This window comes from Telmatherina bonti, assembly GCF_933228915.1.
Source record: "Telmatherina bonti genome assembly, chromosome: 9".
NCBI classification, from domain to species: domain Eukaryota; kingdom Metazoa; phylum Chordata; class Actinopteri; order Atheriniformes; family Telmatherinidae; genus Telmatherina; species Telmatherina bonti.
Window position 1 is genome coordinate 25,591,290 of NC_136627.1, and position 25,226 is coordinate 25,616,515.

The window sequence follows — 25,226 nt, forward strand, 5'->3', positions numbered from 1 at the left end:
ACTCATGTACAAACACAAAATTTTCTTGGTTGATGGTTGTCTTTGAGAGAAAGCAGGAGAAGCAGTGCGTTTGAAAGAGAATTAATAATGCAGAGCGGTTTGGGATCCTGGCAGCCCAGACTTGAGCTCCACTGCTGTCCCACTGCTCACTGTGTTCATGGCGCTGCTGCAGCTAGCTCAGACAGAGCGGGAGAATGCTGAACTGATTAAAAACACTCTGGATTTTATGTGGTTATGTCAGAATGACTCATTTTAGGCAGGTGGATAAAATGTCTTGGGTTGATTAAAAGGGTGAACATACAAAAGGCACCATTCAACCCTTACAGTATCTACTGTATTAAAAACACTGCTGGATACTGTCACAGACTGATTTTTTTTTCTTTGGATGAAAGTCAGTCAGAGAAATTCAACTATGGATTTTATTCAGGTTCCACAGCTAAACAAATCTAAAAGCACCATGTTAACCTGACAGTGTGACATTATGATTGTTTTTACTAAGGCAAAAACACAAAATATGCAATAGTAACATCATAGAAATGTCAACCAGTCTGCCTGTTTCTCAGTTGTCCCTGTATGAGTAAGGAACATATTCTGTAGTGCTTTAACTGAACCCACTTACAACTTGTATTAAACAAATACAGATATAGGAGAAAAGATGGGAATTTAGGGCAAAATAAACATAACTGGAACTGTGTGATAGCATATGAGCCATACCATTAGATCTTTAGTCATGCTTCTGAATATCATGGAGCATATTAATATTTAATAAAAATAATAAAGTCAAGGCAACGTTTTATCTAATTTATCTGGAGCTCTTGAATAAGAACAAAAAAATTATCAAAGGGAAAAAAGATGAGAAAAAAAGATTTTAATGTAGAAAATGATAGCTATACTTTGGAATCAAAATAAAAACAAAATAGGATTTTATGTTATCACTCGTGTATGCCTGTGTATGATGAGATAAAAAAAGCTAAACATCAGTCATCTGTTTCTTCATAAGTATCATTAAGTGTGTTTTGGAGTCAGTGTAAATCTGAAACCTCATAATTATCTTTTCTTAAAAGCATCTTTTCAGCATCTCTTAATGTTAGATGTCTGATATTACAATATGAGGGGTCAAGTAGTTTTTTTTTTTTTTTTTTTTAGTTTGTTTTTGCCTGTTGTGAAAATAAGTAGTTGAGGATAACTGTAGTGAGGTTGTACCATTGGGGCCAAATTGTCTAAGCTTTGGAAAATTGTGGGAATCCGGTTAACTTAGATGACATGTATCATAAATGCCAAGCAGTTTAGCATCATAGATGTCACAACAAATTGCCTTATGGATGAATTTCTGTGCAGAGACTCCTCAGACACACTGATAATGGCATCAGACCCAAGAGACCCAGGTATTCTTGCAGGCAATCTAAAACAGATGTTTCAATTTTTAAAAAAAGAAAAGAAATGGAAAAAAAAAATCCTTATTAGATGATTACCACTGAAAGACTTTAAAATGCAGGCAAAGCTGAGGCATTGCAGCCAGCAGGTTGTTATGGCACCGCTTTCAATTCAGACCACTATCAATAGTTGAGATGTGGAGATTAAAGGATATAAAAATCCGGTTTACTTTGACATGAAAAGTATAACGTAAAGCTGATTAAACATTGTTATTACAACAGTCTAGACCAGCTACACAACAGGCTTGCAAATACAACAATGACATCACAACGGCAATTGAACTCAAAGCTAGGCTAAATGTTTGTCTGTAAGCATCAGCACTTGCATATGTACAGTTTTCAGGCACCTGGGAAATTATCTTAAAATCACAATTCCCAGTTATTTTTTAAGGTGTCAGCAACTCTCTTCTATTTTTAACCATTTTATCATCCCAGGAAATAATTTTAGTAAATTCATGCATCTGTGTTTCCAATAGTACATGTGTCTTAAGACTGAAATATGGCTTAGGGTAACACTTTACACTAAGAGATTCAAATATTTGCAAGTAGCTTTAAAAAGAAGAATAATTTGTTGAATATGCTAAGAGCTGGATATGAAAAAGGAATAACAAGCTGAGAGCAGGCAAGTGGATTAGACAAGGACAAGACTATAAAGCAACTGAGAGACTGCATGAAAGACACGCAAGTAGTCTGCTGGCACATTAACGTGTCAGTGGAGGACAGGCAGACAGGAGAAGGTGGAAGAGAGTCAACTGAAGGTGAGTTTGGTTGTTGCACAGCTTAGCCAGAAGAAACACTGCAGAAGATCAGAGAGGCTGTCTGCTAACTTGTTCTCACGGTGTTTAGACAAATGTTGAGAAAGGAAAGTTTGGACATTAGCAGGCTCAAACATGGTGGCCATGTTCCATGTTCAGTTATCAAACATAGCTACAGATAAACTAGAAGGTAAATGCAGAAGTGCTGTCATTCTGAAGTCAGCCAATAACACAATGCAAGCAATAAGTGTAATTCTGGTTTGTCTAAATCTACTTTGTGTGTTCAGAGTGGATTTGATCTTTTCTAACGCAGAGACGGTTCAGTGAAAGTTTCCATAGTTTCTGAAGCTGCATCCAGGTGTTCCAAAGGTTTAGACTCTTAAAAATCTTCCAAAAAACAAAATGCAATTATTTATAAATGGTGAGTGTCTGGAGAAGGTCATATGCTAGTCTTTCTTGTCATGGGTCCCAACTGAAACCCGCCAGTGTGCTTGTCATTTATTATCTGCTCTGGATAAATGTGCCAGCCAAAAGAGTGTATGTTTGTGCCATGTTGCAACTCTTACATCATTAAAGGCTCCAATTACTGATTTATGTTGGTTTTGCAGCACGATATACAACAGATGAAGGCTCTTGTATTATGTGTAAGTTATGCTTGTGTTACAACAGCGTGACTCAACTGAATAATTTTGGTATTAAACTGGCCTTTCTGTAGTCTGGGAGATTATTCTCCTCCCCAAAATGGTTCAGATTTTTTTCTTTCTTTTTTTTTTTTTTTTTTTTTTTTGCGGGAGGACATAACCTTTAATTATAACTTTTAAATATGTTAGAAGCATAGGTAACATCCTATGGTTATTGGTAAAACTACTTGAGATATGTAAAAACTTTGTCCATAAAAGTAACAGTCATAAAGTGTATTTAAACTTTATAACCACAAACACTAAACAGGTTAACTCAAGTATCTATGAATTCTAAACCTGACTAAATGATTTTACAGCCTGAACCAACCAGGAAATGTCAGAGGAGTTTAAGTAAATTCTCATTTTTACATATCATCATGGCAACCAGCTAAATGGTATCCATGAAGGCAACTGTTACTTTATAAAATAAATGCATATTGCAGTAACAATTAGCTCTTTTTGACCCTGATAAAGTTATGTTGTTGTCTAAACCCAACCAGGAAATGACAGAAATGTTTCAGTTTACTGCTGTTGGTTGAGCATGACTTAGAAAGGGCAAGGCTTTGTCATATGTTGGTGTAAATCTTGCATCACATGGTTAAAAACACAACACACAGTTGCTTCCATCATTCCTCTTTTTTAAAACCTTGTGGCTTCTTAAACACAAGGCTTGTGGAGGCCGGACCGTAAAGAATGTGATGATGAGTCACATCGAAGGATATTAAAAAAATGACCCATTTGTTGTTTGAAGGATTTGTTGAGCCCTGACCTGTCACCCACAGAAAGCATTTAGTGTATTGTGAAATTAAAAACATCCAGTAAAAAAAACAAAAAACAAAACATCCAGTAAATAGCCACAAGTAAACAGTTGAGCAACTTGAATGACAAATGGAAAAACATTTTTGCTTTCGGCCAGTAAGTGAAGTAACAAAGCATCCTTGTGTTTTGACTTTAGAAAAAACAAACTGTCACAAACTTAAGATGAGCACTTATTTGAAAAATAAAAGTGAAAATGCAGCCAAGTTTTTTCTCACTTTCAACATTCGATATGCTGTCTTTGTACTACTTTCAGTTAAATGTAGGGTTTAAATTATTTACAGATGACCATTTTTTAAAAAACAAAATTAAAATATAATGACATTCTGTTAATAAAAACTTTACCCCAAATGTTACGGCAATTCATCAATTTTGAAATTTTTCCTGTATATCTCTTTTCTCTGTAAAATAGCAAATGATTTTCCTCAAGTAATAAGACTACTTTTACTTCCCAAGAGGTCTTTTTGCTAAATATTCCCAGTTCAGCTTTTCACAGTCTTTGAGTGATAAGAACCTGCTAAACTTTCATCACTACAAACCAACGCAGACAATCTCCCAAGGACGGATACACAGTATGTCATTGTGATCTGTGTATGGTCACAGCTGATCACACACACATAAACACATGGTTGGAGATGACATACTTGAGTTTAGTCAGCCAGAGGGAAAGTACTCCGAAAATCAAAAGACATCAACCAATTAGCACTGATCAATAGTCACAGCCAGACAGGGCTGAGCCAGACTTGGAGCGCAGTTAATGTGTGCATCTAGGCCTAGGAGGCAGGCTGGGAATACTATTCCTCTCAGCTCTCAGCCAATGAAAATGTTGAAAGAACTCCTGACATTTTGCTGCTCTCCAATGCAAAGTGAGTGTGCAAAATGTTCGCTGCTGTAACCAGGCAGAACAGCCCGCATAAGGAAATAAGAGGTACGGAGGGAGACGTAGAGCGAGACGAGATCGAAGCAGAGGAAAAAAAGATGGGAGGTGATAGGAATGAAAACGAGTCGGAGAGCATATGCGTTAGGCTGTGAAAGCAGGTGTTGTAGTGGGTCGCAGTGAACAGCAGGTAATCTCACTGCGATAAGCAGTAGCATGACAGCCAGCCTTTAATTCCTCATGGGAGGTGCTACTGGAGCGTTGTCGCAGGGCTAGTCCCCAAGATTTATATAAAGCAGCATGGGGAAGGAATGGACAGAAGATGCATTTTGATGAGGCAGATGAGAAGAAAGGCCAGGGAGTATAGCAGTCCTGTTCACCACACAAGCATGAACATACACAGATCAGAGCAACACCTCAGCACCTGCACTGCTCTGCAGTCATGACAAGGGGCGCAAATAGCAACAAGGGGCTCTGGATGGGAACATGACTGAGGGAGAATGAAGAGAATGACAAGATTGGGGGAGTAAAAAACAGAGGAGGAGATATCTAAGATATTACAGTTATATGTGTGAGTGTGTGTGTGTGTGTGTGGACGAGTAGGCATTGTAAGTGTGTAAATTACATCCTCTCCTTGTCTCCTTGGGCTGCTGGATGAAAATAATCACCTGTAGTGGCAAAAAACCCAAACACTGTCTGTAGACACTAGCATAATATTAGATTGCCATGATGTGTGTATGTTTACCGCTGCCACTGAAGTCTCCATTCATGTATCGATCCCACATCAGTTCTTTTGCCTGTTCTTTTCAGAAAATGTGTCAAATATTGACACATTACTCATTTGGTTCATTTTGGAGACAATCGATGGCAATTCGTGGACTTTTGTAACACGCCCATGAAGTTGCAGCCTCAGAAGTGGTTGAACAAAGGGTAGCATGGAGTTTTGCTAAATGACACTCCCAAAATATTACATCTTGGTTGAAGTATCAAAGCAGGAAAGGTTGAAATAGTTTTGCACTGCCTTTTCTTGTTCCTTTTTATCTTTGATTTAGCATCTTTCATAACTACAAAGAGATATCTACTGGATCTTTTCAAGGTTCTGAGCCTTTTGTTGCTATCTAAGAATCACTTCAGCAAATTCTTGATTTACTATTTGTTCAACTAGACAATGAATTAAGGAAAGAATTTGTTATCAGCTTTAAAGAAATGATTCCTAAATTAAGAATTAGCTGGTTTCTTCATTTATGCATTCATGTGTCATCTTGGGCTTTTGGAAACTACAACTAATAATTAAAACAATTACATTTTTCTCATTTTTGTTAGATATTATCTAGGTAAAGCTGAGAACAGATTTATCAGAAACAATGAATAATGAAAATCATCCCTGGGAAACTGCAACATTGTCTTCTCCTACCTTTTGCTTTGTGTAACTCAATCTGTTTGCACAAGCAGATAGACAGCTAATCCCCTTTATCTTGGCTTTTGGAGCTAATTTGTCCCTTGATGGGACTTTGTGAAAATAGGCTAGTTAGAAAGCCTGTGGCTTCAACAAGAATAGGAAAAGGAAGGCAAAAATGATTTGTTTCTTTACGGCAAATAGGTTGGCAGGCCCAGATGTCGGGGATGTAAGGTCAACCCCTGCTAAATGGGAGGGCAACAACATGAGTCAAGGCTCATTACTTCCTTACATTAGGCTGCAGTTAAAGGGAACACTATTATAATCCACCACTTTCCATGTCCTTATCCTCCTCATCCTCCTCATCCCTCCTCCTAACTTGTCTTCTCTTACTTTGTGTTCCTCTCCCACCCCATTAGGGCCGCTGTTCCAGGGAAAACTGTAAGTACCTGCATCCTCCTCCTCATCTAAAGACACAGTTGGAGATCAATGGAAGGAACAACCTCATCCAGCAGAAAAACATGGCCATGCTGGCCCAGCAGATGCAGCTTGCCAATGCCATGATCCCTGGCACACAGCTACAGCCTGTGGTGAGGAGACACGTATATGTCAACAGTACAGATAAGATAATTCAATATACCTTTGAAATCAGTTCAAATATGCACAATGTGTCCTTCTTTTTGTACAAGGGATAATATTTTCTTCTGGTTATTTTGACAAATGGCAATAGTTATAAATAGTTGCTGATTACAGCATGGTCTCTCCCATCATCTCCTAACAGCACTATGCTGCCTAGTTTAGGAATTCAGAAGCAGTCATTCTTTTTCCAAGCCATGCAAAATGACAAAAAATAAATAAATAAGTGCATAAATTGTTAGATTAACGGCAAATAATCTAATTAAATGGCTGCATAATATTTTGACTTAACTAGTTATAGTGTGCAATTTGAGCAAACTAAAAACCTAAAACAAAGAAAGATTTTCACTAGTTCTGTTTTATTTATCTTTTGTTCATTTGCTTGCTTGTTTAATTGCTCAGTCTTAATAAGTATTGGTAGAAGGACTCGGCTGAGGTCTGAAACCACCCAGAGAGTTATTTACAGCAAACTGATCTGACAGTATCATATCATTCTCATGTACTTGTTAACATGTCTACAAATCCATACACACACACTCACACACCCATACATATAGAGGGAGAAAGAGAGGGAGAATTCTATCAGAAATTGCTTTGTGACAGAGCGTCAGCCCCCCCAAGGATCTTCAAGGTGATGGCCAGAGCCCGAGTCTGCCACTTCAAATGAATTCTTCCTGAGACCTTACAGAGTCCACCAGACATGCCAGTCAGGCTTTAAGTAATCTTTCTCCTCTGATCCTTTGTGTGTAATTGAGAGCAGATGAATGAGTGTGTTCGCATAATTCATTCTTAGACTTACAAATGCACACATTTTCAGCGCTTATCATCCTTATCTCGGAAACGGGGGCCGAGTTGAGAGGTCCAGTGAGAGGAAAAGAGGAGGCCGTGGCAGGATTTAAAGAAGCAATAGATCTCCCTGGGTGTGCAAAACCTTCCCTTTCTGTTTATGTCATGGGGGGGAAGTAAAGAGAAGCGAGGGGGAGGAAGTCAGCCTGACAGAGAAGGACACAAGAGAAGAAGAAAGAGAGCACTCGATGTGGCAGGAAGAGATAAATGGACAGAGTAAAAGCAGGCAGGTAAAGTGAAGGCAATGAGACAACAGCAGACCTTTCCACCTGCCCTACAAAGAATGGTTTAAAAAAAAGCATGTTGTGTGTAAAGGGAACAAAAACAAGGTGCAAGCCTTTCCAGGAATTATACCTCCTTCCTCCACCCCTTCACTTGTGTTTGTGTGTGTGCACCATAGTTTCCTACTTCCATCATTATCTCCACCACATTTTATCCGCTCCTCTCCCACATCTGTCCCTCCTCCCACAGTGTGTGTGTCAAAAAGAGGGCTTTCATTTCATGCATGGAACTGCACAGAGGGTGAGGTAATGAGGGTCCATTACGTCTGCCTGAGAGTGATGATGCTCCTGATACTTTTTATTAGAATCAGAATCAGCATACAGCACATATAGTCTGCGATGCTGTGTCACTAATTCATTTCCCGATTCACCATCAATGACCAAAAACTGTCACAAATGGAAATTTGGTGTAATTGTTTGGTGCTAAGGCTGCAGCAAAAATAGCAGTTAATGATACTGTCAAAACCACAAATGGTGTTTAGAGAGAGAGCTGGCTTAATTCAACTCATTCACCAAGAACAAAATCCTCAAACCTAAGTTTAAGTCAGTCAATTTGCACTAAGTCTGAAAGAGGTTTCCACGTCATTTAAAAAGCAGAAAAGACTGACACATTCTACATGTCTCCACTCAGATCAAGTGGTGAAATCCACATAAACACTCAGAGTCGCTGCTTGTGAGGAAGAAACGAAACATGCTCGAAAAGCAATGCTGATGTGGATTACAATGGATCAATTTAATCTGGAAATCATTGTCCCTTTGGAGGAAGAAATGTTGAGAGTGAGAGGATTTTAATCCTTTGATTTGATCTGAAGTCACCAACTAGACTGTATTTCACCAAAACACATTTTGCCAGAGGCACCTATCAAAGTAAAAAACAAAGTCAAACAAAAACTATTTAAAAATAAAAAACAAAGGTATAGAAATTGATTTTTTTTTTTTTTTTTTTTTTTTTGAGAGGAGATGATTAACATCTGAATTAATCCATTAAATCCCACAAAGTCCTTCTGTTTTAAAAACGTACAGTCCCTCTCTGATTTCTTGTGCTTCCTTCCACAATCTAAAAATATGCATGTAAGGTTAACCTGTGGTTTTAAATTGACCCCAGGACTTAGTGTGACTGTGGGTGGTTATTTATTTAATTCTTTTCAGTGTGTTGGCCCTTTGGTAGACAAGGAAATAATCTATCCTTGCTTAGGGGGAACTGGGATTGGCTACAGCCTCTTAATGACCTATTTGGATTAAGCAGGTAAAGGAATGATATGAGTCCCCTGACTCATATCATACCATTTGTGTCTACATATGAATCTAGAGTTATTTTAGAAGGGAAAAATGCACACCGCTACTGCAAAAACTGATAACAACACAACTCACTGTTGCAAAGTTATGCTGCAGAAAGAATCTGTAATTTCCAAAAAAGGCCACAAGCAAGGTCAGAAAATCTTTGCTGCATGACATCACTGCATTGTTACAACCTTGTGACACACTGTGTGTGTCTTTAATGACATCATGTCTCTCTCATCTCAACCTTGAGCTCCGAATATTTCAGACTGATATCTGAGTACATTTATTTTTCTAGAGCACTTTGTGATAGGCATAATTCTTCAGACATTCCTGGGCAAAGAACCAGAGGAATTAGGAAGTTCGGAACATCATTACTTATTTTCTGAGTCATCCAGGAGCAGTGAGGAGATTTGTGGAAGAATGTAGCTGTCCAGCTCTGGCTGCTGCTGCTCTATTACACACTGTGTCCTCTTGGCAGGAACTCAAGAGACAATCCTCAGACTGGGGCTGAGGTCAGGAACGTGCAGGAAAAACTTGCAGCGTGCCATGTCAGCTTGCAAACTCTTCTCTCTCTCTTAGAAAATTGCAGGGGGAGATGTAAGGAGGATGTTTTCTCTGTGAGACTCTGGGAAGACGCATATAGACAGTACAGCCTCCCTCCCACCTCACATGCACTCACAGCTTGACGTCCTCATCATTATTGCTGCTATCTGTGTGATCTCTGCTGTATGAAGTAAATTATTCTGAGTGATCAAAGACAGTAGGTGACGCCACACACTCCAAGCCTCCGCTAGATGTTGGTGCAAATATAAGCCAAGCTGGCATAAAAAAACATATATTTATATTCCATACATGTAAGGTTGTTAATTCTCTTTCTTTTTTGCAGCCATGGCTGCAGTTTCTTCGTTGCTATGCTAAACAAAGCATACATCTCCTATTTCTCAATGTGCAATCATTTGTGTCAAGTACTAAGCTTATTGTGTGTGTCTGTGTGTGTGCTCATACGTATGTGTGCATATATGGGGACTTTGTGAAACTTTATTTTGCTGTATTTCCACCATGTTTTGTTCTTTATCTGCCCTGCAGCCCATGTTTTCAGTCACGCCCAGCCTTGCAACCAATGCCAATGCCGCTGTAGCAGCGGCAGCTGCGTTTAACCCCTACCTTGGCCCCATGTCGCCCGGTCTGATGCCTGCTGACATCTTGCCCAGTGCGCCTGTACTGGTCACCAGCAACCCCAGCGTCCCCGTACCTGCTGCTGCTGCTGCTGCCGCTGCACAGAAACTCATGAGGACAGACAGACTGGAGGTGAGACACACACACACACGTTTAAATGCAGCGATACAGGGATAAAGGGGAGAAAATATCGCCACATAAAAGAAAAGAACATAAAAACAAAAACCAACACACGACTGATCACACAGATGAAGGGATTTGCATAATTATTTAGTCAGTTTTCAAACCAGTCACAGATTAGAAAAAAGATTAACAAAGCTCTTGTAAAAGCTCCACCCGGCAAGATTTTTTTTTTTTTTTTTTTTTTTTTTTTTTTTCACAGTTACTCAAACAGAGCAGGCTTTGAAATGCGGGCTGCGCCTGTTTGAATATTAAAGCTACGGGTTGGAAAGTCTTGCCTCAACAGTTTCCGTGTGTAGACTTTAATTATGAATCTGGTAAACAGTTTCTGTTCCAGTAACTACATCCTTTTACCATGATATAGTTATTATCAAGACATAAGCCTAGATAAAGGTACGTTAATGAGAGAAATCTCTCCTCAAACATCTTCCCTGTCACTGAGATCAGCAGGCAGGAGATAACATTGTTTGGAACTGGCTTTAGTTGTTCTGTACAAATTTGTCATTTTCAAAAAAATCTTTACTTCTTCTATGAAAGCAATTAGTCATCTGAGACCTGATGAGTTGTCCTCGTCCACCTCTTCGCCCCCTCCCTCCTCACTGCACTCAGATAAACCTTAATTGGACAGTAAGTCAATCTCATTCATTATGTAGTTCCACCTGGGAAACACTTGCAGAAGAATAATGGGGAAATCGTTGGAGGTAGGCAGAAGGCGTGTGAGAACGTTAGGAAGGTTATATTTAAGTTGTAATGTTTGGTTGAGGGGTAATTAATGGGGGGTGAGGCCAAGTAAGTCACCAGATGCAGAGAAGGAGTGGACAACCTGAAGCATGAGGGCACAGGTCAATGACGGGAAGGAGGGATGGAGCAGGAGATTGGAAATCAATGTTGTGGTCATCAGTGGAAGGTTGGAACAAGTGGAGACACAGAGAGCAAAAACAAAAGAGGTAGCAGTGATTGAGTTTCATGAAAAATGTGATGGTTTAAGATAATTATAATTAGAAAGCTGTTTAGCAGGGGAAGATGCATGTCTTTATTTAGATCGAAGACTGAAATTGGCTTCTGGGAAAAGGTGCAAATATACATATATATATATATATATATATATATATATATATATATATATATATATATATATATATGTACAGGGATATTTTAGTTTAGTTCCTTGAGTGTCTTCAGAAAACACATAGCTGGAATTCTGTGGACACACACACATACCAAGCAGTATGTTGCAGGCTGTTTCCTTGAGTCTGAAAGAAATTCCTATTTTAGACAATCCTGCAGGCTGTTTCACAACTGTGTTTTTCTGCAATCTCTGAATCTCTCTCTATATGGCCCTTCAGGAAATTGCAACATCCCAACATGTCTTTAATCAGATGTTGCTTACTTGCTACTGTGGTGATCTAAATGTCCCAGAGGGAAAGTTACCATGGTAACAAAATTTTTATTTTATTTTATTTTATTTTATTTTATTTTATTTTATTTTAACTATATTTAGCTTCAGCTATTTAGAAGAGCTAGCAGGTCCACAACTGCTGCTCTCAGTATATAATTGCTTTTATCCAGGTTTTCACTTGCTCTTCTTTCTTTTTTTTTTATTTTTGTCAGTGGCAGCCACACTCACCTTTGTCTGCTCAGTCCCAGCTGTCAGTTCCTTTCTCTTTATTCATCAAATGCTTACATCTTCTGTTCCCCATCCCTCCCTCCCCAGCTTCAGCAACATCTGCCTGACAACAAGGCAATCCCTCTCTCTTAAAATTAAAGGAAAAAAAGCAATACCACTGGCTGTTGTAGTAATGATTGCAATGATTGGAAATAAACATGTGTGTGCACATATATTTGTAGGTGAATGTATTAGAGTGGTGGAAATATGCACAGAGAAACAGTAAACTGAGAGAGATGATCCCATAATCCATCCGTCTGATCGGTGATAGGAGCTGATAGGATGTCATTACAGGATGTAGAGCAGGGTTAGTTTGTAGATAACGGTGCTGGTGAACTTTTGTCTGGCAACTGCTGCTCTGCAGATCAGATCCTTCTAGCATAAAGAAAGAGAGACTAGTGATCCATAACTGATAGATCAATAAATACCATGAAATAAAATGTCATCAAGAAGCCTTTTTGGTGTGATTCAGTTAGTGTTCAAACAGAGAGCCTACGTGATTGCTTGGTTTGTTTAGTGTCAAAATTAATATTTTTCCATGCTTTTTCTTTGGAGGAAAAAAAATGACTTCATTATTTATACACACTCCTCCAGTGTATGAATGCATGTGTGTCTGTTTTATCAAATATAACTGATGAACTGATGGTTACGTCATCAACAGTCTCGCTTGAGGGTGACCACTCTCATGTCTCCCATTAGCCTTAACTTTCATACTGAGACAACTGGTTCCCCCCTCAGCTCCCTACTGCTCATGCACGTGCTGCCCCCCTCTGCTCATGCCAGGAAGGACAGCAACAACACATCTCATTTGAATATGACTGCATGATGTGTGATTGATGAAGCTGTGAAAAAGCTGCTTATCAATCAACAATAATGCCAAAGCCCACCATTATGATTGGTTGGTTTTGTCTGGTGCCGTGATTTTCAAGTTCTGAAATGACTGAGCAGATTGAGGACTTTATCAAATGTGAAGGAAAGTGAACAGTACCTGCATGACGCGTGTCTGGGTCAGATTTATATACATGTTCATGCATCGTTGGGTTTATAATCCAGTCCTTCTTGTTGTGTTTGTGACTCAGGTATGCCGGGAGTACCAGCGAGGTAACTGCACACGTGGAGAGAACGACTGTCGATTTGCCCACCCGGCAGATAGCACTATGATTGACACCAACGACAACACAGTCACTGTGTGCATGGACTACATAAAGGGCCGCTGCTCGAGGGAGAAGTGCAAGTACTTTCACCCTCCGGCCCACCTGCAGGCCAAAATCAAAGCTGCCCAACACCAAGTCAACCAGGCTGCAGCTGCTGCAGCCATGGTAGGTATCTAGCCTCAGATTATACCACTAGGAAACACTCAAGTCAATGGATGTTTTAAAAAAAATACAACCTTAAAACACAGTTTATTCAGGGGTGTCCAAAGTCGGTCCTCGAGGGCCGCTGTCCTGCAGGTTTCCCATGTATTCCTGTTCCAACACATCTAGCTTCCACTAAATGGATCAAACAGCCAATGACGTGCACAACTGATTAAGCTCTACTACTAATTAATTTGAATCAGGTGTGTCTGAGCAGGGATACATAGAAAACCTGCAGGATTCTGGCCCTCGAGGACCGGAGCTGGACACCTCTGGTTTAGATAGTCAATCCAAAACAAATCAGACTTGATTAGTTGCATGAAATCATAAGGAGCATTTTAGTTTAACAATGGAAGCAAGGTGGGACTGGAGCACAATATATACAAAAAAAAACCCTCTTATGTATGTAGTTTTGTATCGACAGACTGGTTTGAGCCAGCACACTCTCCCCCACACAATCAAGTCTCCATCGTCCCTGCACTCTTCAGCTCTGACTCACTACATAATACAAAAATACTGAGTCGGTGTGTGCTTTATTAGCAGCAGGCTGGAGTGATGGTGCTACTATGTGACTGAGCCTTCTGCTCCCCTTCCTGCTCGCTCTTGTTTTGCTGCTTTGTTAGTTGTATATTTTGCTGTTCACAGTCAGTAGCTTCTCTTTGCTAATTTTTTGCTGAGAAAGACAAGTCTAGAGACCCCTGTTCAGTTTAATTGTGTTTCTGCAATGCAGTGATAACTCTCTCAGGGGATAAAATAAGGTTTTGCTCTGCCAAGTACTTTATATGACATGCAGCAAATAATCCAGAAAGGAGGATTATTTTAAATTCAGTGAAGCCTTCACATTCTGGTTATTCAATAAAGTCAAATTAAGCCTCATAAAATTAGGCCTGCCTTCAAACTTGAACAGTAATGTCAGTGTATATCCTCTATATATCTTTAGCTCTCTAAAACATAAACTGTCATCACTAATTAACTCATCTAATTAGATTATACATCATTAAAATGCATAGTAGTGATCAATATATAATAAAGTAACAGATTTACTCTGAATGAGCTTTTACAAGTAAACTTTGTGTATATATCGGAAGATGCAGATATTTGCCAAAATAAAATAACATAACAGTTGGATATCAATCAGTTCATAATTTTTAATTGAGTTATTTTTTAATTTATACTTATTGACACAGGAAGCTGGGGCTCATAGCACAGTGTTGACTTTTATTTAAAAACAAAACACATGTTGCACCCAGAAGCTTATCCATTAAAATTAAGCCGATTAAGTAAAAATGCCACCATAGCATTTTGATCAGAGAAGATTATTCACCCTGTCACAGCAGGCTGTGCAAAAGTAGTGTCTAGAGCAGCAGCTAGACTGGTTATAGTGGTGTGCAAAAGCATTTGGAAGACGTTAGGGGGACTGTATGTTGAAAAGAAAAACAATCCAAATTGCTGAAGTGAAATAAAAAAAAAGAAAAGAAAAGAAAAACAACTTATTTATCCAGAAGCTCCAGTAAGTCCTGAAAAAACTGCAGGTTATTTTGCTGCTTATATGGGAATTCCAGATTAACTCAACATATTTAAGAAACTTGCCAAGTTTGTATGTAAGCTGATGGATCGGACTGCTAATGTGTTCACATTGTGTCATGTTTACAACCCACAAGCTTCTGGTTCTTCGAAAAAAAAATTGTCCAATGACCTCTTTGTTAGCTCCCAGACCTAGCCTGTCAGGTCTTAGCTTCTGGTGCTCTGAGTTCCCAGATTGTTGGTAGAGTTAAAAAAAAAAAAAAAAAAGGAAAAGTGAATACATGAACACTTTTATACCTCCAGGTGTAAACAAACATGTCCAGTCTATTTCTTGGGAGTCACTCTGGTTCCAACATGTGGAGCTGAGTGGCTAGTAGCTAAATTAGGGCTAGTCATAAGGGATGTCAGTGTCAGCTGCTGGCAGGTGGGGATGTAGGTGAGGTCAGGACTGCAACCACATTCTCATATTTATTTATCCTCATTCATTAAATGGGGAAAAATGTGTTTTGTCATCTGTCAAGAAATTTTCAAGGCAAGAGGATATTTTCTAGCTGATTGGTGGATGAGGTGGCAGTGGGACTTAACTTTCATTTTATTACTCATCAACTAAATTGAACAAATGTGGATGAATAGTTAATCCTCCTTTCTGGACCAGAACACAACTTGAGCTAAAATTATAACTCATAAAACAGAATTTTCCTGAAACCAGTAAATGGCATTGAAGCCATAACTCTTTTAAGTAACCCTATGTGCATGCCCTGGTCTTGTAAATGGTGTATATTGCATTCCAATGATTTGTTTTTTTTTTGTTTGTTTTTTTTATTTGTTTGTTTGTTTTTTTGTTTGTTTGTTTGTTGGGTTTTTTTTCTGTTCTCACCAACCCACACTGCACTGCTGTCCCCATGATGCACCTCCGCTTGCTGGTTTATGTTATTGCGCTTGAACCCCATTGGCCCATTGCCATCATGTGCTCGCTGCCTGCTAATTAAGACTCAGTCGGCTGTCAAATCACTGAAGCGACCCCTCGACGCAGCCTTTGACCTGGTACTATGACCTTTCACCTTTTTGCTTGGCATGTAGTTGTGGTGTGATAGATATACCTGTAATGAATAGTTGTTGTTTTTTTTAACATAAATGAAGAAACACTGAGAGAAGATGACCTGATAACCTTTAGTAGCAAAATGAAGATTGACAAATCTTCCAAGACAAATCTGAATTAAAACCTCAGAGACACTAAACTGCAAAAGAACTCAAAAGTGAACAGATTTCAGTATCAGCTCATCACCTCCAGTGAATCTTCAAATATATTATTGGGCAATACTTTAGCTTCTTATAACGTACCATATGAAAGTCTTTGCATGATTTTGCCCCTTTCCATTTTGCACGAGTAAATCTTGAAGAGTTAACATGGCTTATAGTTTACCGCTGTCACAGGCAGCTTTTCCTAACTATCATTTCTGTTGGTGGTCCAACAATAAGAAGCTACAAGGTCTTGTGTCGTCACTGTCACTAAAAACCCATTCCCAGAAAGACGTAGTTATCCTTTACCCTGTAAGATAAGTTTTGTTTGTAGCATAGCTATAAATCAAAATCATGTAATAAGGTTCATGACAATGTGCTGAGGACTGTTTTTGCCATCCATAGCTAGATGAGGACACAATTAGTCAGCTAGCACCACATTCCTCCCTTACTCTGGCAGCAGTAATGTAATCCACCCCTGACTTGCTGTTATTTGTAATAGCTGTGTTGAAAAGCAACTTTATCTTCTAATGGAAATCTTTCTTCTCTCTGTCCTGAATGTCACGACCACTGTCCTTTGATTTCCTCACTTCCATCCTTTATTTTGGTGTTGCCCCCTCATCAGGGGCTCCCTCCTGTCTTGCCTCCTTTACCAAAGAGACCTGCACTTGAAAAAGCCAACGGTGCCACCACTATGTTCAATGCTGGCGTATTCCAGTACCAACAGGCCCTGGCCAACATGCAGTTTCAGCAGCAGGCCGCCTTCATACCATCAGGTAAGGCATTGGTATTCTTTAATCCGTGTTTGTGGTTGTTATGCCAGTGCTGGCTGTAAAATCACATGTTTCTCACTCCCGGATTGTGTTGTGGCTTCAAAAAAGAATGTGCTGAATGTTTCAGTTTTGAACACAATTTGCATGGATTTAATTGCACTTGTATCGCACATACAGCATGGATTGGTGGCAGAAGTAAGAGGATAACCAAAATCGGCGTTTTCTCAAAGATTATCTAAAGTTAATGCTATTTTGCATTTAGCAGATATGTAATATTAAATTTCTATGAATAAAAAACGTGATGATAATAATGTGGTAACCCTGTCGAGCCCCACCCAGCCGATAAGCCGGGGAACCAAACACTATGTAACACCGTGAACTAAATAAACATAAACAGATGATGCAATTTTAAAACATGTAATTAATATAAAAGTGTCTTTGAAATACAGAGTGAACCTTGTCCTTCTGGTGTGTGGGAATATGCACATATGTTATGCAAACTCTCTCACAAGCACAGCTTGTTTAAACTGCTCTTCTTTGGGACCTGCACAGTCATCTTACACTCGGCTCTATAATCTCATCTGATAGCCTAAGAATAGCCTGCCATCGATCCCCTACTGTGAGATATTCAGATACTCAGATCCTCATATGTCTCACACCACTGGACTGTCAGGTCACGACAACATACTTCAGAGCTGCAAAAAGGAGGTCATCAGAATGTTTTACACCGCAAACAGCTGCTGCACTGCTGATGGGGAAATTGACCTATTGCTATTTTGCCATTTAAATCCAATGGAGCAACTGAATAACAAACTTTGCCTGATCAGCAATTATTATCATTTATTTATTTATTTATAGGTGTTTCCTCTCTGGGCTTTACTATTACATAAGTAATTGCTGATAATATGAAATATCAGTTGAAGCAAATACTAAAAAAAGAGGCAAATATTTTCAGAACACTGTTCAAATCAAATTAAAGTATTGTCTGACTCTAAAACACTCATCTTGATTTCTTCTCCCCCTATTCACTCCACTCCTTGTTGCAATGCATGATGGGCAGGCTCGATATTGTGCATGACACCTGCAACAAGTGTTGGTAGGTGCCAGCTTTCCTTATTGATTATCTTTGAATCCATTGTAGTTTCTCATATCTCATTCAACTCACCACATAAAGTGAGCACATTTTCCATTTTTCAAAGTTAGGCTTTGCATCTTAAAGTGGCACATTTATAATCTCTCTGTATCAAGTGAAATGTGATTTGCAAATCTTAGTTTTGAATTCGTGCAAGTTCATCCAGAACCTATGTGTTTTAATGTAGTCTGCACAAAATGTGTGAGAAAATGGAATGCTTCCCTTTTCGCTCTGCCACAGGTTTGTCTGTCACCTAATGCTTGTTGCAGTTTAAAATCCCCTCCTTCATTATGTCTCCATCCCAGGCTCTCTAACCCCTTGAGCACCTCATTTTACTGTCTGGTTATAAATGCCACATAAACATGAGGAATAACTATTAGTAACATAGAAAATGGCAGAGGTAATCATCATTGTGGCAAGGTTATTTTTGCCTTATTTATTTATTTATTGATTTTTTTGTAATGTTAGTAGGTGAGTCTACACGTGCCATGCAAGAACATATTCCCATCTGACTGTCTTTCAAGTCACTGATAAGCTATAATGGATTCTAAATAGTGCATTTTATTTTGCTATTGTTCTACTCAAATTAATAAAAGTACTGTAGCTGCAACAACAGCAACAACTCTCATGTTTATCAGCATTCTATACGCAGGCAAGAAAGTGAAGTGTAAAAGACAAAGGGCTTTAAATCTGCTCTGATTCAACTGCCTGTGTGATCTTTCCCTCAAGTACCCATGATGCACGGTGCTTCTCCAGCCACTGTGTCTGCAGCCACCACATCTGCCACAAGTGTTCCCTTTGCAACAGCAACAGCAAATCAGGTTTGCCCCTCTACTGCCTCCTCTCACTCGCTTTCACCTCTGGTGTCAGCTTAGACTTTTCTGTTTCTGTTAAATCGGATTATTTTGACATGCCTCCGAATCAAAGAACTGCATGAATTGCACGGCAGGTTTATCTCTGATCTTTGTTGGTTGTTCTATCTGTGATTATAAACCACCCCTCTCTATTTCTCTTTTCCCCTCTTGATCAGATTCCAATAATATCTGCAGACCATCTGACTAGTCACAAGTATGTGACCCAGATGTAGGAGTCTCAGTCAGAACAGTATGTACTGCACTCTTTTCCAGCATTTCACACACTTACCATACTTACTTACCACGCTTACAATATTTTACCAAAAAGCATAAAACAATCATTAGGCAAAGTTTTAACAACCTGTTGCTATTATTTAAATTTGTTATCATATTGTTTATTAAGGCAGTTTCCTTTTAAAGAACTTCTAGATCTGCTATCTGGAAGTTAACTGAGTGAATTATTACCCCTCACATATGAACAAGCTTATGAGCTTAGCATGAGGCCTACAAACAAAGACGGACATGGGCCTAAGTTAAAACATTTTCCTAAAAGTTATTTGTTTAGATTCTAATTTTAAAATAAATTAATGTAATTTTTTTAACCATAACCATTGACATCAAGGAGTTGTCTCTTTGCAGGAAGTTGTATGTTTTACTGCAACTGCAACTGCAACTTTATTTATATAGCTCTTTTAACACAACCACAGTCGACCAAAGTGCTGTACAGAATAAAACAGAGATAATGATCATAATACAAATACAGAGTGCAAAAACATATAAAATATCTAAAACTGGTAGAATCGTGATAAAAACAGTCAGATTAATAATGTCAACATATCAGGTGGTGTTAAAAGCCAATGAAAACAGGTGGGTTTTAAGACGTGATTTAAAAACAGGTACAGAAGTGCTGGTCAGCCGACCTGAGTCGGCTGACCAGCACTGTTTTGGCATGTTAGTTGGATTGTTTCGGCATGGGAAAAAAAAAAGTACACGTACAAGTAGAAGAGATGAAGAAGTGGAAGTGTGGTGTGTTAGTGTTTGAGGAAGCATTTTTATGGATGCAAAACATTAACACTTAATGCTGGGTGGGTCTGATGCCTAGAATTGTAGTGACCATCACCATCATGGACGCACAAATGAAAATTCAGAAAACAGTGTTCCTGAGAAGAGTGCAGCAGTTGAGTAAGAGCAGAAGACTCTACAAAATATTCACCAGTTCACATTCACTCATGAATACTTCTTATGTTTAACACTATATACCACATAGGCCACTATGTGTCGTCCCTACAGTGTCAATAATAAACATCTTGGAATCACTGTGATGGTTTAGGACACTAAGGAGCTGGGAATAGAACCACCTACCATAAGGTTTGACCTGAGCCATGACTATCCCTGTATATTCACACAATACAAACTCCCCAGTGTAAAAGAATTTTGTCATACTTTTAATAATTACTTTCTGTAACACATAAATAGTTTTATACAGTTGAAGATGTTTACAGCAGGCATGAAGTCAAACCCCAGATTACAGCAACAAAATGAAAAACATAAAAAACTAGGAAAGCACTCGCACAGCGCAAACCTCCGCCAAGGGCCGCAGTTATCCAGTGATCCAGATCACCACCAAAATTAAATCAATACTTCCTTTTCACATTCCCAACAACTCCTGAAAATTTTATGAAAATCGGTCCATAACTTTTTGTGTTATCTTAAACACAAACAAACAGGTGCACCAGTAAAAACAGTCTCCTTAGTGGAGGTAATCATAATAACTAAATAAAGCATTTTAATAACACGTTTATTGTTTTGTTGAATTGCTTTTAAATATGTTGTGTTTTATGTTTTTGTATTTTTTTTTCTGTAAAAATATTAACTGCTGCCAATGCTTGCTCCAGTGTTGTGTTTCTCAGCAAGAAAATCCCCAAGAATTACATTAACATGAGTACAAATATACACACCTTTCACAAACAATTTTATAACTGGCTTATTTAAAAATCAGTGCTTTTGTTGCATAGCATAGCAGTAAACTTCACCATTTAGGTTTTGATCAGTTGAGCATTCTGCTATTCAGCCTAATTATGATTGATTGTTCATTTTATGTATATTGATGTGTTTTGTGATCTTCTGTCCAGATGGAACTGGAGCGTGCTGGTGTCGAGTCCAAGATTAGCAGTCACCCTTCATGTCCGTAACAACGAGAGCGGAATGGAAAGCCAAATCTGAACTACTTTGGAATAAATCTGCATGTTAACATGGGAGGCAGAGTTTGTTAGAAATGCTTCATGTGAGGTTCACTATCACACAACAACAGCAAGGAACATCATTACATTAAAGACTGCCTTTGGTTCTGCAGAGGCTACTAACCTTTATTCACCAGACACATTTTGAATGTTAACATGAGGTAAATGCATGGAGCAGTCGTCCGGAAAGCCGACTGAATTGGTACATCCATTGACCAAGAATCATGTGTTGTTTTTTTATTCTTTGGTTGTTGGTCTTTGACCAAAATGTCCTCATTTGTTTACACGAAGGTGCACCTTGTATTTCAGTTGGGGAAAAAGAAAGAAATAATCTAACTGAACCACATATGCATGCACAGTTATTTTATTTTGTTTGTTTGTTTGGTTTTGGTTTGCTTTTATTTGTTTCTGTTTGGGTAAACCAGTGATAAGGGAATTTACATGTGTGCACTCAGAGTAAAAATAGCAATGAATGTTTGTTAGGTGTCTTTCAAACCTTTGTAGCCTACCTTTCTATCTCTTAAGCACATGTCTTTAACCTTGCAGGCATCCCTGTAAAGTGTCATACATCTCAAAAAGACATCAGTAGTATTCAAGCAGTGTTACAAAGTGTTCGAATCAACACTTCCCTTTAATATGTCTCTGTTTTTTTCCTCTTGGGCAGCATGAAATATTCATGTCTCATGACCTCTCACTACCTGTAAATCCTGGTCCCATCACCAATAATTTGATTACTTTCTCAAAATCTGCTATTTACCCCTCGCTTTTTAAAACTGCTTTTTGTTTTTTTTTTTAGACTTTGTTGTTGATGTCAGTTGTTAGACGTGAAATGACTGGATCTTTTTCTAGCAGAGATCTGTCCGTCCATGCAAAAACTTTTAACTTATGTGTAGGTTTTTGGCCTGTGAGAGACCAAAGACTCTCTCAACGAATAAGACATTGTGATGAATAGCTTTGAAGCCACAGGGCGATCAGTTTGTGTCCAAACTGCTGAGACAGTAGTGAAAATCTGCGAAGCATCTGGTGATGGGTATGTGAATTGTATGACATGATTTGGTTTTCTTTATTGCTATGGTTATGCATATTTTAAGGCACGCTGTTGAAGTAGAGTCAACGTAGTGTACATATAGTCTGATATATTTAAAAGTATTTGTTTAATACCTGAGAACTGTTTTTTCAGATAGCCAAAGTCTTTTTGTGTCACTGTTAGTAAGTGTTTTTGGATAGAGTAGAGGGGCTGAATTTTAAAATTGCATCGCCCAAGGAAGGTGTGTTTGGGTGTTTAGAGTAGATCTCTACAACTCTTTTTGTTGTGTTATGGGTGTTCTTCAGGCTATTTAATTGTTGGATAATACAGGGAAAGTGGCAAGAATAATAAACGATTGTATTACTCATCCAAAGCCTTAGAATGTACCATCGGGTCAGCACAATGCAACATGCCATTATGAACCATCCAGTTGCCTAATCCACGCCATATTAACTCACACAGAGCACTATGTAACTGTCACTTTTTGTCAGTGTTTTCTTAACTTTATTGGAGTTTGTTTCTTTCTTAGACAAAGAGTGTTTCGTTTTGTTTAGAAAATATTTTGATATTAGTTTGGAATTTTAGTTTGACTTACCGTATTATATTTATCTTCATGATAATGAATATAAGGTACAGTGTGTTTATTTGTGTGTCCCTCATGCACAGTTTTCTGAAATTCCATGTAATGTTCATTTTAGTATGATTATGATTGTAAACTCAATATTTTCTATGTTATGCATATTGTTGAACCGTATGCATATTGTTCATTTCTCTAGTCTTTTTTGTGTTCTTTGAACAAAGATGTTTTATATGAGTATCTAACAGTGATAAAATAATAGAACAGAGAGGCTCGGTTGTCACTATGGCAGCCGCCGTCAAATACCTGAGTAATATTTTAATGATTGTAAGGTTTGTAATTAGTCACTTAAAAAAAGAAAAAGATATTATGAAAATTTAGTTATTAGATGTTTAGAGTAAAGATGTTATTTTCTACTGTATCCATTTCAATTAGTAAATATTGTTTTAATATTTCTACTCTCCCTGGAAATTGGGCCATGTTGGAAAACAAGCTGCATATTTAATCACTTTTATGGGCGTTTCTGGTGGGGTCAAGGTGAACGTGGCAAGTTGGAAACAAGTCTTGACACTCTTTCTTACTTTGCCAACTGCAAACAACAAGGGTGGGTGGGGAATACTGAGGCTGTAAAGGTGATAAAGGTCGACTTTTTTGCACTTCTGTACATAGTCAAAAAAGAGAGAATCATGTATATTGAGAACTTATTTTGAATAAAAAAAAAATTAATGTCTATAATGACAATTTTGCTAGGATAACAACAAAAATCTTATGAAAGGCTGAACACAATTGCTTGCATTAAAAGGGCATAGAGTTCTCACTCTCCTACCCCTTTCAGAAAAGGCCAAGTGTTGCTCTTCTTTTTTGTCAGCAGCTTGTAGTTTGCCAGGTAACCTTCCGGAGGAGGCGTCCACTGCCCTCCAGTAAGAGAGCCTGACTGGGTTTGTTTGCCTGTACTCACAGGTCTGTGTGTCATGGCCACACCCCTTCCAGGCCCAACCAAACACAACACGTCCTGTCTCCTTACCTTACTCAGAAAGGAATGCATGTTAAAGAAAATACTTCTACTGTTTAAGAAATAAAAAAAGAAGGAAAAAATATCACAACACAGTAATATTGAATAAGAAAACATTTAAACAGAAAGATGTATTTACAGTATACAATATTCTATCAATGTAATGGATTAAAATATATATAAAAATACAAAAATAGAATAGTGGTTTATTTAAATAAAAAAAGAAAAAAATATTCCAGAGACTATACTCACTAAAGGTTCACCACTTGGAGAGTTAAAATACATGCAACACAAACACCATAGCTTATAAGTATGTTCTTTCTGTTTATGTAAGCTGTGCTTCTAGTAGATGAAACTGGCCAAACGGGAAAGTTGTTTTAACATCAGGCAGAATTTAAGAACAGCTGCTGTTTAAAAAACTGCTCTGTGGCTCAGTTATTAACTCGTCTGTCTAAGATTTTGCCCTGATCATTTCAATCATCTCTCATCTTCTACAAGCACGCATGCTTACACTCAGAATACAATGTAAACAGAACTTTTTTTCTTCTGTTTGTTTTCTCTGCTTGTAGTGCTGAGATGATGTTTAATGTCTTCTGCTGCAGTTTGTTTCTGCTTGTTTTACTGTTCCAGGCCCCCTGAAAGGATGTGTCATGTTTGCATGCTGGTCACCTCGTTTGGAAAAAAAAAAAAAAAAAAAAAAACTTGTATGATTGCCATTGATTGCAACAGTCTAAAGCCATAAAATATAATCATCTGAATGAAATAGGAGAAGAAAGGGCAACGAGGTGGGACGTGAAATCTTGCAAAGCAGATAGAAATGGGTTTGCTTTGGTTTTATTAACAACAACATCATGCAATAAGTCACAGCACGATGGGTAGTTAATATAACTTGTGGAGTGTTGTGCCAATGATGATGGTTGTGTGTAGTTAAAAGTTTTTGATTAATTTTTTCATGGGGCCTGCATTGCTATATTTGATTATTGCTGTTATGAATTTAAAAAAAAAGTAATAAAAAATTTACAAACGAAGTGAAGAATTTCATTAAAATGGGTCATTTAATTTTTATTAAAAAAAAAAAAAGAAAAAAAAGATTTAGGTGATTTTGTGTGAGAAAAAAAGGGATCTATTTTACTATTATTCTAAATCTTGTTGATATTATGTAACCGTTCAAAATGCCATAACAGGCGACTATTATCAGATCAGACATACATGCAGAAATCTCTGGTCTTTCTTTCTCCTCTTTTTCCTTGCAGGGGAAGTGCGAGAATCTTTGGATGGTGCTCCTAAATGGCTTCACTGGCTAAATGGACTGTACTTGTGCAGTTCTTTTCTAGTCCTATGTTGACCACTCAAAACATTTCCACTACATGCAACATTCACCCTTTCACTTACACACTCCTACAACACTTCTAATGTTCATTATACTGAGTGCCTTTAAACTACTACAATCATTCATACATCCATTGACAC

The 25,226-nt window shown here is 38.2% G+C and overlaps 1 protein-coding gene across 6 annotated transcripts in view; it reads left to right on the forward strand.

Annotated features, from left to right (window-relative positions):
* Positions 1-24,784, forward strand: part of LOC306760845 (muscleblind-like protein 1) — a 69,157-nt gene extending 44,373 nt beyond the window's left edge. For 5 of the 6 annotated variants that reach the window (XM_079246856.1, XM_079246854.1, XM_079246855.1 and 2 more), the window contains 7 exons: positions 6,377-6,547; positions 10,088-10,309; positions 13,103-13,342; positions 16,767-16,917; positions 18,776-18,867; positions 19,077-19,150; positions 21,033-24,784. In XM_079246856.1, coding sequence (XP_079102982.1) covers positions 6,377-6,547; positions 10,088-10,309; positions 13,103-13,342; positions 16,767-16,917; positions 18,776-18,867; positions 19,077-19,133 — 933 coding nt within the window. In that variant the 3' untranslated portion in view covers positions 19,134-19,150; positions 21,033-24,784. The remainder of the gene's footprint in view (positions 1-6,376; positions 6,548-10,087; positions 10,310-13,102; positions 13,343-16,766; positions 16,918-18,775; positions 18,868-19,076; positions 19,151-21,032) is intronic. The other variant, XM_079246857.1, reaches the window with a different exon arrangement.
* The last annotated feature ends 442 nt before the right edge of the window (positions 24,785-25,226 follow it).